Consider the following 17,140-nt stretch of genomic DNA (forward strand, 5'->3'; position numbering starts at 1 on the left):
TTCTTACCATTAAAATTTGAAGATTTCAAGGAATATTGAAATTACATGAAGCATTTTATAAAATGAAAGGTTCCCTCAACTTTAAAGAAAGTAAATTGAATTATATATGTTTTGATTCTTAATATTTACGAAAATCTTCACTATCATCCATAATCCTACATTTGTTTAGTTATCTAATTTTGTAATTCATATAATACATACTTTAAATCGTACATTTGTCGTGGAACAAATATTAAGTATAAAATTCAATAAGTATAAAATTTAAAGTAGCATAGATATTAAGAATGAGATCTCGTATTGGTTGTGGAGGAGAACGAAACACATTCTTTATAAGAGTGTGGAAACTTCTCTTCCCCTCAACGGAGAGTTGAAAGAAGACAATATCTGCTAGTGGTGGGTTTAGACCGTTACAAATGGTAGCAGTGTCAGACACCGAGTGATGTGTCAGCATGGAGGCTGAGCCGCAAAGAGGGTATACACAAGGCGGTGAATTGAAGGATCCCACATCGATTGGGGAAGGAAACAAGTGTCAATGAAAACACTGGAGTTCGAAAAAGGGTGAATTGTAAGATCCTACCTCGATTAGGGCTCTTTGTAGAATTTTTTTTAGTTTCACGAGTTTAACTCAAAGGAAAAAGAAAAAAAAGTGATGCAATGAACAGTGAAAGGTGCAAATAGAGGCCATTGTTTGGCCAATTTTTCTTTTTGATCTCTAAAAGAATCTTGACACACAGCTTGAAGATCAGCAATCACCAACTTTTTTGTGGTATAAATAGCATACCAATTTCACCTTCTCCAAACCACCTTCTTTCAAGTTATTGCAAACAGCGAAACAAAAGAGAGAATGTTTGGGATTGGGAAAAACCTTATAGGGGATGCCCTTAAAACCACCGGCGACGTTCTTAGAACTACCGGTGACGTTGCTGGGTCGGTTGTAAATGCTGGAGGGAACATCGTCGACCGTGCCACCGACATCGGTCGGATCGGGAAGAAGAAGATTAAAGGGAAGGTGATTTTGATGAGAAGCAATGTTTTGGACTTCACTGAGCTTCACTCCACTGTTATTGATGGTGTCACTGAGCTGTTGGGCAGTGGAATTGTGCTGGAACTCGTGAGTGCAACTCATGTTGATCGCCATTGTAAGTGTTCCTTTGAATTATTTTGTGGGCATTGTTATTACTTTGTTGGGGTTTGATGAGTGTTGTTATTGAATAGCTAACGATCCACGAGGGAAAGTTGGGCGGCGTGCTTATTTGGAGAGGTGGCTGACCTCACTGCCGCCGTTGTTTGCCGGAGAGTCGGTGTTCCAAATCAACTTTGAATGGGATGAAGAGTTTGGATATCCAGGAGCTTTCTATATAAGAAATGGACATACAAGTGAGTTCTTTCTCAAGTCTCTCACTCTTGAGGATGTTCCTGGCTATGGAAAAGTCCATTTCGATTGCAACTCATGGGTTTACCCTCAACGGCGATACAACAAAGATCGTATTTTCTTTGCTAATAAGGTAATTAATTAATCAATTTCTTACCCGAGTCAAGAATCACATGTCTGCACAATGTGTTTTTTTGTTTTCCAAAATGTCTCGTACCAGTGAGGATTACTTATAAAATTATGATCAACCTCTTAATTAGCTAATGTGGGACTCCTCTCCTAACAATCCTCCTCTTAATTGAGGATTTACTCCTCTCTCTAGAGCCCTAAAACAAAGTACACCATTTGAGGATTCTATTGACATGGTTAAATTAAGGGTATGACTCTGATACCATGTTAGGTTTCAAAGGATCTTTACAATGGTATGATATTATCCCCTTTGAGTATAAGATTTCATGGTTTTCCTTTTGGTTTCTTCAAAGAGACCTCATACAAATGTAAATGTATCCCTTACTTATAAATTCATGATCAACCCCTTAATTAACTCGTGTGGGACTCCTCTCCCAACAATCCTCAACAACCCTTCTTATTTATCTCTCGTTTAATCTCATGTTTTTGCTTGCAGACATATCTTCCGAGCGAGACACCAGCCCCACTTCGCAAGTATCGAGAGGAAGAATTGATCAATCTTAGAGGAGATGGAAAGGGAGAGCGAAAAGAATGGGATAGAATTTATGACTACGATGTCTACAATGACATAGCTGATTCTGATGGTGGTAACAGTCTTGTTCGTCCTATTCTTGGAGGGGACAAATATCCTTATCCTCGTAGAGGAAGAACAGGAAGACCACGTACTAGAAGAGGTTGGAATATTCGGATTTTAAACGAGTTTTAAATATTAGAGCTAGTTTTTATTCATATGATAATAGTGTTTGGCAATGAATTTTGCAGATCCTAGCTATGAGAGCCGATTGCAATCAGTGGTAGGGTTAAACATTTATGTGCCAAGAGATGAAAACTTTGGACACTTAAAGATGGCAGATTTTCTTGCTTATTCATTGAAGTCCCTTTCTTCAAACATCAAACCAGGGCTTGAAACTATAGTTGATCGAACTCCGGGAGAAATTGACAACTTCAAACAAGTACATGATCTCTATGATGGAGGATTTCCCATTCCATTTAATGTCTTTAGAGATCTCACTAATGGACTCACACCGCCCATGTTTAAAGAACTTTTAAGGACGGATGGTGAAAGATTTCTTAGATATCCAGTTCCTCATATTATCAAAGGTATAAACGTATATTTGTTTTAACCCGTTGAACTAATGTTCGAGTGACTTGACTATATATCAACACTAACATGTTTTTTAATAAACTCGTGACAGATGATAAATCTGCGTGGAGAACTGATGAAGAATTTGCAAGAGAAATGTTAGCAGGAGTCAACCCTATATGCATTAGTCGTCTTCAAGTAATTCTTCTTGCATATATTTACTTCTCTTTTTGTTTTCCTTTTCGGTGTTCATTTATATTTTCTTTACTTCACAGCAATTTCCACCCGTGAGCAAGCTTGACCCTTCTGTTTATGGAAATCAAAATAGCACCATTTCTGAAGAAAACATAAAGTATGGTCTGAATGGACTGAGCGTCAATGAGGTAAATTATGAAATTCTTTAAATTTTAAAAAAAACGTTGAACGAGCTAATGAAACGATTGATTTGGTTTATCGATAGGCAATCGAGCAAAATAAGCTTTACATATTGGATCACCACGATGCGTTGATGCCATATCTAAGAAAGATAAATTCAACATCTACAAAGACTTATGCCACGAGAACACTCTTGTTGTTACAAGATGACGGGACTTTGAAGCCATTGGTTATTGAGCTGAGCTTGCCACACCCTCAAGGAGATAGACATGGTGCCATTAGCAAGCTGTACTATCCAGCTGAAGGAGGAGTCGAAAGCTCAATTTGGCAATTGGCCAAAGCTTATGTAGCGGTAAACGACGTTGGGTACCATCAGCTTATTTCTCATTGGTATAAACCTCATAAAACTCGAGAATTATCGATATCAATTTTTCATATTCATTCTTTAATTTTACATTCGACGCTTCAAAATTATTATAGGTTGCACACGCATGCAGTAGTCGAGCCATTTGTGATCGCAACACACCGACAACTAAGTGTGCTTCATCCAATTCATAAGTTACTAATTCCACATTATAAAGACACCATGTTTATAAATGCATTTGCAAGGCAAATTCTTGTGAATGCTGGTGGGCTTCTTGAAGAGACCCATTTCCAATCAAAATATGCCATGGAGCTATCTTCTTACATATATAAAGATTGGAATTTCCTTGAACAAGCATTGCCGGTGAATCTTATCAAGAGGTAAATCTTTAATTTTCTTAAGGAGCTATTTTAATTATACACATTAATTAGTCAATGTGAAACTCCTCTTCCAACAATCCTTAACAACCATCTTCCTTTCCTTGATTTGTGTAGAGGTGTAGCGGTTGAGGATGCAAGTTCCCCACATGGACTTCGGTTATTAATAGGGGACTATCCATTTGCTAACGATGGGCTTGAGATTTGGTCGACAATCCAAAAATGGGTCACAAACTATTGCTCTCTATACTACAAAGACGATGAGGCAATTCAAAACGATGTTGAACTCCAATCATGGTGGAAGGAAGTAAGAGAAAAAGGTCACGCAGACAAGAAAAATGAGCCCTGGTGGCCAAAAATGAATACCATAGCCGAGCTAGTTGAATCATGCACCATCATCATATGGATTGCTTCGGCGCTTCATGCAGCCGTCAACTTTGGACAATATCCATATGGAGGGTTTGTTCCCAATAGACCAACTATAAGTCGTAGATTGATGCCTGAAGTAGGCAGCTCTGAGTATAAAGAACTTGAGGCAAACCCTGAAAAGGCATACTTGAGGACAATCAATTCTCAAATACAATTTCTTCTTGGGATGTCACTAATTGAAATTTTATCAAGGCATGCTTCGGACGAGGTGTATCTTGGACAACGAGCTAGCATTGAGTGGACATCGGATAAACATGCATTGGAAGCTTTTGAGAAGTTTGGAAAAGAGGTATATCAAGTTGAAGAACGAATTATGGAAAGGAATCGTGATATCAACTTGAAGAATCGAAGTGGGCCAGCTAATTTTCCCTATACCTTACTCGTTCCATCGAGTAGTGAAGGACTCACTGCAAGGGGAATTCCCAATAGCATATCCATTTGAAGCAATGAATTATGTTTTGTAAGCTCCAAGTATGTGGTGTCAAATTTGAATTTGCGTGTGTATTGAGTTTGAAGTATGGCTACGTTTTAAGCTGCTCACTATTATTAAGAATAAAAGAGTATGCTTAAGGTAGCTTTATTGAATTTTATGTATGGGCTTGCCTATGTGTGTATTAATGAATAAAAAGTTGTGTTTGAGAATGATAAATGCTTCCTAAAAATGGTGTAAAAGTAAATAAACCTACATGAACATGAACGTGAATCTTTCCCGCGTTGTTTGGTCCAAGGAAAACATATTTAACCTTGAAGCTCCTATAGTTTAGCGGCATTGTTGACATAGGTAGTGACTTTTAATATTTTTTTAAGTTTTTTTAGTCATCCTATTCTCATGATCGCTCTCATTTGAATGTGGTCTTGATTCATTCATATACTTTTTCTTTACTCCGAGGTCATATGCCCACCATTTTTCGCCTTGGTTCGTCTCTGAACCTCATCTTACTAGGAAAGGTATTACTCTATACCATTTGTCACAATCCATGTTTAGGATTCGAAATTTGGAATATGAATTTGATACCTGATGGATATGTCATTTCCCTAGATCTTCTGTGACATGGTTACATTACTTACTCCTTGTTTCTAAGAGCTAAATTTTTCCCACATACCCATATTGTTAAAATGTCATCACTAGCCGAGTAAGGTTAAACCAATAACTGTATGAGTCTATTCTATGAGAAAATGATTTAGGTATTTTGGGAAAATGATTTATGTATTTTAGGAATAAATATATCTAAATATTTTAAGAAAAAAATTTAAATATTTTAGAGCAAAGGTTGAGAAATTTTAAGAATAAATTGTCTAACCTCTGCTATAAATACCCCTCCACCTATCTAAGTTATCATTCCAAGAAATACAAAACACAAATCAATAGTAAACTGTCTTGTAATCTCTCTCGATTAGTCTTAATAAAGAGTGCGACTGTTTCCCATCATAGTTGTGTTCAACAATCTGGCATCAGAGTGAGGTTAGCGTAGGTTATATGATCTTTTGGAATTCTTAGTATGCTCGGTGGTTGTAGTTCTGATCTTCCACATGAGAAACGATTTCTTGAGATTATTAGCGAGTGAGTTTCTTCGTGTCGTGAGTAGTCTGTGACTCTCCAAGTTTAGTGTTGAAAAGACTTGTTTGGTATTATTGAGGTACTACCAACACGATGAGTGATTTCCAACACGTGGGCAACATGCATGATGTTATATTTACAAAGATAGGACCTTTGAGAGATCGTTGGTGGGAGTGAAACTACGCTGCCAGAGGAGGATTCTAACGGCCCTTGCACAAATGGTATATAGATATGGTTGAGTACCTTATCCGAAAAATACTATTGATACAGCTCACTTTGTAATTATTACAACTAAATCATTCACGTGAGTTGGGATATCATAAGGCTGAGTCACAATTAATTAATATCTATTTATAAATCCGTTAATTGAGAAGATTGATATTTTAAAAGATGATCATACGTGGTTTGGCTCAGTCTAATCTTATGTGAGTTATGAATTTTTACTTGCCATGATTTATCAATTGGTTTGCATGAATGAGATTGATTTTTGTTATCAATTCTAAATTTGAAAAAGATTTTCCCAAAATCTATCTCACAGTTTTTATTCTCTGGATGATAAGAATTGTCTCGGCACTTCTTCCCCTCCAATCTTAAGCTCCGAAAAGCCTTGACATTGTGTTCAAGTTAGAGCTACAAATACTTTATTTTGAAGTGTGGAGTGATTATAAGAATTAGTATTGTTATGCCTATATAAAAGCTTGTCTAGCATTGTTTTGAGGTGTGGAGTCACGTGGAGTCATTGTCATTTTGTATTTTTATAGTGGTATTTGGGTTAGATGCAGAGTCAATGTCATTTTGTATTTGCCTAAGGCAATTGAGAGGAATTTTGTTGAGAGACTTTGTAGTGTGAGAGTGTGAGAGATACAATTGTAAACATTTTGGTTACAGTAGTGATTAGCTACCACTCGTGGATGTAGGGGAATTTCTTCTCTCCGAACCACGTGAATCTTTGTGTCTCCTTGTTTAATTTCTGTTTTTGGGTGTGTGAGCGCGATCGATCTTGCTTCCGCTTCTGCTACAACAATTTGGTATCATAACTTTTTTGGTTCTGACATTTGGGGTACAACACCATAATCCTTATCCGTGGTTGTATTGTATTCATTATACCTTCTTGATCGATCTTACTTGTAACCTTCTTTAGGACTCCCCGAGCTATATGTTCCTCACCCGCCATGATTGTTCCCACGAGATCTTGAATTGGTACAACGAGACCAAGGACTTGTCATCAAAATCATCAAAATCACCATAAATGTGTTCTTTCTACTATTCCTGAAATTGTTGAGACTGAAACTCACTCCCTCTAGTGTATTTATCACCACGAGCTCGAGAGTCGCTTCCCCTTATATTTTTTTCTCTCTGTGATTCGTCTATGCATACCTCGATCAAAATCACCAAAATCAGATTCAGATGAGGTTGCCTCCATGAATTGTTCACTGAGCTATCTAGTTCATAATTGTTGATATCATCCTCCTCATCAAAATCCTCAAATCCGACACCTGGGATTGGTTGAGATGCATAGTACTTTCATACACATGAATCCATCTAAATACCCTATTTTCGTAAACCTAAGATTTGTGTACAGGCTTACACACTCTCGTGTAGCAGAACTATAGAGAGAAATAAGATATGATATCATTCTTATAAGTATGCATTATAAAAATATACTAGGAGAATTAATCCAAGCTCAATGCATATACAAGATGCACAAGTCCTACATAATCTCTAAATTGAAGAGTCGAGGACGGAATAAAACATGGGGATGAGAGAAAAAATGAGGAAAAAGAAAGATAAGCAATGAGAAAAAGTTACCACATAAACTTAAAAAATCTCAAATCTATATAACCTATATTATGATTGGTCAACTATAGTTGGAGAACCTTTTAGAACAATTTTCTCACATTGGATAACTTAACGACCACATGAACTTTTTCGTTCATAATAAAATAATTATAACAATGCGGTGAAAAATAAATAACGTGAATTTAAATAAAGTAAAGAAAAAATAATGCATGTTACTTAGAATAATGTGTACAAGTATAGGGTTGTGTCATAAAAATGATTGATGTGTATATATACATCAGGTTACTTCCCCATTTATGAGAATAAGTACAGACGCGTACATTATGATGATAATCATCATCATGTCTCACATGACACTAGGGGGTCTGTTGTCCTCCAGACGCCGCTACGAACAACTAGCTCGACTATGATGGGTCCAGGGGGTGCGAACACCCTGGGGATCCACACTCACACGTGTAGGTCGTGTGTAGAGAAGTATTATACGTCCATATGATCGTTTTAGCTATAGGTCCCTAATCATAAGTTGCATGTGTTTGCATTCCCTGTCCCTAATAGTGGGTCACTTACCGAGTATTTTAAGCCACTTACCTTAAAATACTGTGTGCTACTTCTATTTCAGGTAAAGGCAAGTCATCCTTGTACGACTAATGACGACATCGTAAATCAAGACCATGGCACATGTATTGGATAGTTGTATTTTATTTCTTAGACTTTAGGTTAGGATAGGGTGTTTTTACTTTTATTGTTTATTTATTTCATTTAGTATTTCGTTATGTTGTCTTAAACATGTTTTTGGAACATTTAAGTCCATGACAGTGTTTTACGATAAAGTTTTAAATGTTTAATTCCACATTAGAGCATAGTTTATGACGACGGTAACAACTTTAGGTTAGTAGAAATCTAGAATCGTTACAACATAAATTTATAATGCAAGTCATACCTCCATCCAATCAAAACATAACAAGCTTATGAAACATGCTTATGTAACTCTTATCATATCTTTCATAGTTAACATAATTGACATTAAGAGGGGTCACTTAACGAATATTTTTAACACTCGAACACTTTCTCGAGAGAAAATGAGTATCCCTAACAAAGAATTGAAATTTCGAAACGTGATACACTACTTCGTAATTCTCTAAGACGTTTTCCATCCCTTGTTCATTAAAGTAGGCATGTAATTTGCTTTTTGCCTTTTGAAAATAAAATTTTGTCCCACTATTGCTTTAAGTCTTCTTCAAGTTCTATTTAAAGTCTAAATGCTTCCCTATCTCTTACGAACTTATTACTTTTATGTTACTAATTTAATTTTTCTTTTAAAAGAAATTATTATATTACTAAACGACACATTCATTGCTATCCACACCAAAAAAAAAAGGACGAGAGATCCAAAGGTCGAAGCATCACTATTTTTCAGAAATATTGATTTTTACCCCATTTTTTAGATGGTGTACCAAATTTACTTTTCATTCATTGCTATTTTTACCATAAACTTAGGATTAAATTTTCAATTTTTACTATAGATAACAGACATTCATTTGAAAGACTGCTTATCAAAATATTCAAGAGTTCATTACATAACATCAATCATATAAATGGTTAAAATAAATTAATAAAAGCACTACTATGCCCGATTTAGGAGTGATTTTAGGATAGTGAAATTATGTTTGCTCGATGAATAGGTACTAAACTCAATTTTCTAAATAAATTGAATATCATAGGTGAAAGTCAATTTCGGTTGAGTAGACCATAGGAACATTCAGTTATGGTTAGTTTAGGAACACCAAGTTGAGCTTAGAACGGTAAATAAACTTACCTCTTCGACTGCCAAACAGTTATGTTCAATGCAACTATTTGAGACATGAATAATACATACTCTGTGAGTGCTAATGTATGATACCCATGAATAAAGTAAAATGAATATGTACATCTCATACCGTATTTATGTCATGGTAAGTATAAAAGTATTATATGCATCATCTCACTAAACCATGATTTTTAATTGGGAACCTCATGAATGTTGTATGTTGTATAAATTATTTTTTAAACATGTTAGGTACAACCGTATACACCATAATATTATTCGTATTCCTTTTCTTTTTTCTTAGTTTTTGATAGCACGAGCGTGTGCTAGCCCAAAGTCAAGCCTACCAAGTTTGTTTACAAGCCCACTTATTAGGTTCATATGCATGTGTGTGAACCATATCTAGAAAACTACCATATATTCAACTCTACCCAGAAAAGAGAATAGAGTCGGAGGAACAGTCATGAAAATTAAGTCTCACTAGTCATAATACATATTGTATATGGATACACTTCTCGACCCTAACAATGGGGTCATTTACTGTGTATTTTTAAATACTCATCATTCTTGGCAAGTCTTTTTTAGTCATCTTATCCTCATAATCGCTCTCATTTGGATGTGATCTCAATTCATTCATGTATCTCTCTTTTTTTCAGGTGTCATATTTACATGATGGAATAATACTATGATCAGAGATTATATGTTTAGAAACAAGATACGTGAGAATAATATCTACCTATTTTGATTTGCTCGGGACTTATTTATGGTTTTTTGTTGTTTGTTTTGAAATATAAGCTTAGAAATGTAGAGTAGAAAGTTAAAAATATTTTACCAAATTGCTATTTATGAAAAGGTAGGGAATTGGGGTTTCTTACACCTTAAGTTATTTATGAAAATCTTTAACTATTTATCATATGATTTAATTATTTCAACAATAAAATGTATTGAAGTATTGAAAGTATCTATTAATTCCTTAAATTTGGAATTAAATTTAACAAAGGTGAGAAATGAGGGTTCTTATCTTCCATTTAAAGTAATTTAAGAAAATATTTAATGACTTTCTATATGACTCTTTTTAAAAAAAAAAAAAAATAGTAACATTATGAATGTTCGAGATCTGGTTTAAATACCATTATTAAATAATAAACTCAACTCAACCCGAGATAAAAATAAAATTGGGTTTAGTTGATTCGAGTGGTTTAGTAAACTTGTAGTTGGGAGAGGTTTTATCTTTCGGTTTTTCCTTTCAGAATTCCTTTCAAGGTTTTTAAAACGCGTCTAATGAGTAGAGATTTATACACCCTTTTAAATAATGTTTCGTTCTCTCTTCAATTGACGTGGGATCTCACAATTATGAAATTAAATAACTATATAATTGAATATATAAATAATAATAAATTACCTATGATCTAACTCGACTCATAAATTTTTATTTATTTGAACTCAATTCAACTCAACTCAAATAAGTTGATAACCCGACCCATACCGTCCAAGTTGGTTTAGTTGGATTGATCGTACTATTGATCACCAAAATTTTTTAACACTCACAGAAGCGGTCAAAAATTTTTAGTACAGTACCTCGTGTTATTTTCGAAATCTTTAACAAATTTACCCATCTAGTTTGACGTTCATCACTAAAACATTAATATCTCTATCAAAATCCTCCAAGTAAAAATTAATTTTTAAAAGTTATTTATAAAACTGTATAGTAAGTTTGTAGATAATTCTTTTGAAGTAAAATTTGAATGTTTGAAGAATCATATAAGGAATATTGAAAGTACATGAAGCATTATACAAAATGAAAGGTTCTCTCAACTTTAAAGAAAGTAAATAGGATACTCTTGTCCTTTCAATTATGTATGTTTTGATTAACCCATTCTTAATATTTAGGAAAATATCATCCATAATCCTATATTTTTTTTTTAGTTACCTAATCTTTTGATTCATATAATACATACTTTAAATCCATTGAACTTGTAGAAGCTTAATTTCATCTTTTGTTCGGGGATTTTTGTTTCGAGCGAGTTTACATGTGACTAAATGATAAGATCCGACAAATATTATCTATAAAATTAAAAGCTAGCGCAGATATTAAGTGTGAGATTCCACACAAGTTGGGAATGGAAGAACGAAACATTTTGGATAAGGGTGTAGGAACCTCTCCCTAGCCGACATCTTAAAAACCTTGAGGGGAAGCTAAAAAATGAATAACCAAAGAAGACAATATCTATTAACGGTGAGCTTGAGCCATTACAAATGTTATCAGAGCCAGACACCAGGCGATGTGTCATCGAGGAAGTTGAGCCCTGAATGGAGTGTACATGAGGTGGTGTGTCAACAAGGATGTTAGCCTCGAAGGGGGGTAGATTGAGGGTCCCACATCGATTGGAGAAAGGAACGAGTGCCAACGAGGACGCTGGACCCTTAAGAAGGGTGGATTTTGAGATTCCACATCGGTTGGGGGAATGAGGATGCTAGACCCTAAAGGGGAGTGAATTGTGAGATCCCATATTGATTAGGGTGATTGGGAGAATGAGCAGCAACGAGTATACTAGATCCAGAAACAAGGTAAATCGTAAGATCCCACGTTGATTAGGGCCCCTTGTAGAATTTTTTTTAGCTCGAGAAGTTTTATAAGAAATAATTAAACTAATTATCATTCCAAATATTCTAATTGAACTAAAAGAAAGGAAAAAAAAAAGTGATGCAATGAACAGTGAAAGGTACAAATAGAATCTTGACACACAGCTTGAAGATCAGAAATCACCAACTTTTTGGTGTTATAAATAGCATACCAATTTCACCTTCTCCAAACCACCTTCTTCCAAGTTATTGCAACACAGAGAAACAAAAGAGAGAATGTTTGGGATTGGGAAAAACCTTATAGGGGATGCCCTTAAAACCACCGGCGACGTTCTTAGAACTACCGGTGACATTGCTGGGTCGGTCGTAAATGCTGGAGGGAACATCGTCGACCGTGCCACCGACATCGGTCGGATCGGGAAGAAGAAGATTAAAGGGAAGGTGATTTTGATGAGAAGCAATGTTTTGGACTTCACTGAGCTTCACTCCACTGTTATTGATGGTGTCACTGAGCTGTTGGGCAGTGGAATTGTGCTGGAACTCGTGAGTGCAACTCATGTTGATCGCCATTGTAAGTGTTCCTTTGAATTATTTTGTGGGCATTGTTATTACTTTGTTGGGGTTTGATGAGTGTTGTTATTGAATAGCTAACGATCCACGAGGGAAAGTTGGGCGGCGTGCTTATTTGGAGAGGTGGCTAACCTCACTGCCACCATTATTTGCTGGCGAGTCAGTGTTCCAAATCAACTTTGAATGGGATGAAGAGTTTGGGTATCCAGGAGCTTTCTATATAAGAAATGGACATACAAGTGAGTTCTTTCTTAAGTCGCTCACTCTCGAGGATGTTCCCGGCTATGGAAAAGTCCATTTCGATTGCAACTCATGGGTTTACCCTCAACGACGATACAACAAAGATCGTATTTTCTTTGCTAATAAGGTAATTAATTAATCAATTTGTTACCCTGATCAAGAATCACATATCTCTACAATGGTATGATATTATCTCATAGCTTTGTTTTTTTGTTTTCACAAAATGTCTCATAACAATCGAGATGTATTTCTTACTTATAAATTCATGATCAACCACGACACTTGAGCCACTTTTGACTACACTTTCAACGGTCCCAACTTCTTAGTTCAACATTTGAGAATTGACATGGTTAAATATAGGGTACATCTCTGATACCAAGTTAGGAATCATAGATCTCCACAATGGTATGATATTATCCACTTTGAGCATAAGCTCCCGTGGCTTTGCTTTTGGTTTCTCCAAAAGGCTTCATACAAATGAAAATGTATTGCTTACTTATAAACTCATGATCAGCCCATTGATTAGTCGATTTGGGATTCCTCTCCCAACCATCCTTAACAAAACCCTTGTTTTGCAGACATATCTTCCGAGTGAGACACCAGCCCCACTTCGCAAGTATCGAGAGGAAGAATTGATCAATCTTAGAGGAGATGGAAGGGGAGAGCGAAAAGAATGGGATAGAATTTATGACTACGATGTCTACAATGACATAGCTGATCCTGATGGTGGTAATAGTCTTGTTCGTCCTATTATGGGAGGGAACAAATATCCTTATCCTCGTAGAGGAAGAACGGGAAGGCCACTTTGTAGAAGAGGTTGGAATATTCGGATTTTAAACGAGTTTTAAATATTAGAGCTAGTTTTTATTCATATGATAATAGTGTTTGGCAATGAATTTTGCAGATCCTAGCTATGAGAGCCGATTGCAATCAGTGGTAGGGTTAAACATTTATGTGCCAAGAGATGAAAACTTTGGACACTTAAAGATGGCAGATTTTCTTGGGTATGCATTGAAGGCACTTACTAAAAACATCAAACCAGGCCTTGAAGGTATAGTTAATCGAACTCCAGGAGAATTTGACAGCTTCAAAGAACTACATAATCTCTATGAGGGAGGATTTCCCATTCCATTTAATGCCTTTAGAGACCTCACTAATGGCCTCACACCGCCCATGTTCAAAGAACTTTTAAGGACCGATGGTGAAAGATTTCTTAAATTTTCGGTTCCTCGTGTTGTCAAAGGTATAAGCGGATATTTGTTTTAACCCGTTGAACTTATGTTTACCCACACTAACATGTTTTTTAACAAACTCGTGATAGATGATAAGTCTGCGTGGAGAACTGATCAAGAATTTGCAAGAGAAATGTTAGCGGGAGTCAACCCTATAATCATTAGTCGTCTTCAAGTAATTCTTCTCATATATATTTACTTCTCTCCGTGTTTTCCTTTTTTAAGTGTTTATTTATATTTTCTTCCCTTCATAGCAATTTCCGCCCTTAAGCAAGCTTGACCCTTCCGTTTACGGAAATCAAGATAGCACTATCTCGGAAGAACACATAAAGTACGGTCTGAATGGACTCAGCGCCAATGAGGTAATTCGTGAAGTTCACTAAATTTTCAAAAAATGTTAGAACGAGCTAATGAAATAATTGATTTGGTCAATCGATAGGCAATCGAGCAAAACAAGCTTTACATATTGGATCATCACGATGCATTGATGCCATATCTTAGAAAGATAAATTCAACATCTACAAAGACTTATGCCACAAGGACACTCTTGTTGTTACAAGATGATGGGACTTTGAAGCCATTGGTTATTGAGCTGAGCTTGCCACACCCTCAAGGAGATAGACATGGTGCCATTAGTAAACTATACTTTCCAGCTGAAGAAGGAGTGGAAAGCTCGATTTGGCAATTGGCCAAAGCTTATGTAGCTGTGAACGACGTTGGGTACCATCAAATTAATTCTCATTGGTATCGACCTCGTAAAATTCAATAATCATCGATATCAATTTTTCATATTCGTTCTTTAATTTTACATTCGACACTTCAAAATTATTGTAGGTTGTTCACACATGCAGTAGTCGAGCCATTTGTGATCGCAACACACCGACACTTAAGTGTGCTTCATCCAATTCATAAGTTACTAATTCCTCATTTCAAAGACACCATGTTTATAAATGCACTTGCAAGGCAAGTTCTTGTTAACGCCGGTGGGATAATTGAAGACACCCATTTCCAATCAAAATACGCCATGGAGCTATCTTCTTATATATATAAGGATTGGAATTTCGTTGAACAAGCATTGCCAATGGATCTTACCAAGAGGTAAATCTTCGATCATAATTGTTACAAATTACAACATATTATCCATTTTGAGCATAAACTCTCGTACATTTGCTTTGGGCTTCCCCAAAAAGCCGCATGTCAATGGAGATGCATTCCTACTTATAAATCCAGGATCATTCCCTAAATTAGCCAGTGTGGGACTACTTCCCAACAATCCTCCCCTAGAACAAAGTACATTATAGAGTCTGTCATGAGCCCTATGGAGCTCTCAAACAGCTTTCTTTTAATTGAGGCTTGACTCCTTCTCTAAAGTCCTCGAACAAAATACATCCTTTATTCTACACTTGAGTCACTTTTGACTACACCTTCGAGATTCATAATTTCTTTGTTCGACATTTGAGGATTTCATTGGCATGACTAAGTTTAGGGCATGACTCTATACTAGATTGTTGAACACAATTCTTTATGGGCAACCATAACATTTTTTTATTAAGACCAATCGAGAATAGATTACAAGACAACTATAGAATACTACAGTTTTCTATGCTTTGTATTTCTTGTGATAAAAACCCAGTAGGGTGGAGGGTATTTATAGGAGAGACCAGACAGTTTATTCCTATCTAAATATTTTTCCTAAAATATTTACATATTTTTATTTTTAAAATACTTAAATCATTTTTGTGAAATAGATATACAATTGGCTCATTCAATTATTGGGCTAATGATGATGTTTTAACCGGAACAAAACGTGTTTGACTAAGATAATTCATGAATTTAAATCCCCATTGTGTTTGATTTTGTTGTAGAGGATTGGCCATACCGGACTCAAATTCTCCACATGGACTTAAGTTGTTGATAGAAGATTATCCATTTGCTGTTGATGGGCTTGAGATTTGGTCAGCAATCAAGAATTGGGTCGCAAACTATTGCTCTCTATACTACAAAGACGATGAGGCAATTCAAAACGATGTTGAACTCCAATCATGGTGGAAGGAAGTAAGAGAAAAAGGTCACGCAGACAAGAAAGATGAGCCCTGGTGGCCAAAAATGCACACAATAGCCGAGCTAGTTGAATCATGCACCATAATCATATGGATTGCTTCAGCACTTCATGCAGCCGTCAACTTTGGACAATATCCATATGGAGGGTTTGTTCCCAATAGGCCAACCATAAGTCGTAGATTGATGCCTGAGGTAGGCAGCTCTGAGTACAAAGAACTTGAGGCAAACCCTGAGAAGGCATACTTGAGGACAATCAACTCTCAAATACAATGTCTTCTTGGGATGTCGGCTATTGAGATTTTATCAAGGCATGCTTCGGACGAGGTGTATCTTGGACAACGAGCTAGCATTGAGTGGACATCGGATAAACATGCATTGGAAGCTTTTGAGAAGTTTGGAAAAGAGGTATATCAAGTTGAAGAAAGGATTATGGAGAGGAATCGTGATATCAACTTGAAGAATCGAAGTGGGCCAGCTAATTTTCCTTATACCTTGCTCATTCCATCGAGTAGTGAAGGACTCACTGCAAGGGGGATTCCCAATAGCATCTCCATTTGAAGCAATGAATGATGTTTTGTAAGCTCCAAGTATGTGGTGTGAAAGTTTGAATTTGTGTGTGTATTGAGTTTGAAGTATGGCTATGTTTTGAGCTGCTCGCTATTATTAATAATAAAAGAGTATGCTTAATGTAGCTTTAGTGGATTTTATGTATGGGCTTGCCTATGTGTGTGTTATGGAATAAAAAGTTGTGTTTGAGAATGATGAATGTTTCTTGGGATGAAGTATGATTTATCCTTATTCACATGCATCTTAAGAAAATTTTCAGGTCACTTAATATAATATTGCTCCGAGCAAAATATATTTGTAATAGCCCAAGTCCACCGGTAGCAAATATTGTCCTCTTTCGGCTTTCTCTTTCGAGCTTCCGCTCAAGGTTTTTAAAACGTGTTTGGTAGGGAAAATTTTTCATACTCTTATAAAAGAATGTTTTGTTCTTCTAATCCACCTCCCTCCCACTCCTTTAGACCCCAGCAAGCACTCGTTCCCTCCTCCAATCGATGTGGGATCTCACAATCTACATCCCTTCGGGGTCCAATCCTTT

At 36.1% G+C, this 17,140-nt stretch overlaps 2 protein-coding genes across 2 annotated transcripts; both read left to right on the forward strand.

Moving 5' to 3' along the window:
* Window positions 1-808: 808 nt before the first annotated feature.
* On the forward strand, window positions 809-4,839 carry LOC111804709 (linoleate 9S-lipoxygenase 6-like). Its single transcript, XM_023689467.1, has 9 exons — window positions 809-1,139; window positions 1,216-1,505; window positions 1,998-2,235; window positions 2,324-2,662; window positions 2,758-2,843; window positions 2,921-3,028; window positions 3,106-3,410; window positions 3,501-3,764; window positions 3,879-4,839. Exons 1-9 carry the CDS (start codon window positions 845-847, stop codon window positions 4,630-4,632), a joined length of 2,679 nt encoding a protein of 892 aa, XP_023545235.1. The 5' UTR covers window positions 809-844; the 3' UTR covers window positions 4,633-4,839.
* Window positions 4,840-12,174: 7,335 nt separating this feature from the next.
* LOC111804710 (linoleate 9S-lipoxygenase 6-like) lies at window positions 12,175-16,804 on the forward strand. Its single transcript, XM_023689468.1, has 9 exons — window positions 12,175-12,506; window positions 12,583-12,872; window positions 13,324-13,561; window positions 13,650-13,988; window positions 14,067-14,152; window positions 14,232-14,339; window positions 14,417-14,721; window positions 14,812-15,075; window positions 15,843-16,804. Exons 1-9 carry the CDS (start codon window positions 12,212-12,214, stop codon window positions 16,594-16,596), a joined length of 2,679 nt encoding a protein of 892 aa, XP_023545236.1. The 5' UTR covers window positions 12,175-12,211; the 3' UTR covers window positions 16,597-16,804.
* The last annotated feature ends 336 nt before the right edge of the window (window positions 16,805-17,140 follow it).

Source organism: Cucurbita pepo, chromosome LG11 (genome assembly GCF_002806865.2).
Source record: "Cucurbita pepo subsp. pepo cultivar mu-cu-16 chromosome LG11, ASM280686v2, whole genome shotgun sequence".
NCBI classification, from domain to species: domain Eukaryota; kingdom Viridiplantae; phylum Streptophyta; class Magnoliopsida; order Cucurbitales; family Cucurbitaceae; genus Cucurbita; species Cucurbita pepo.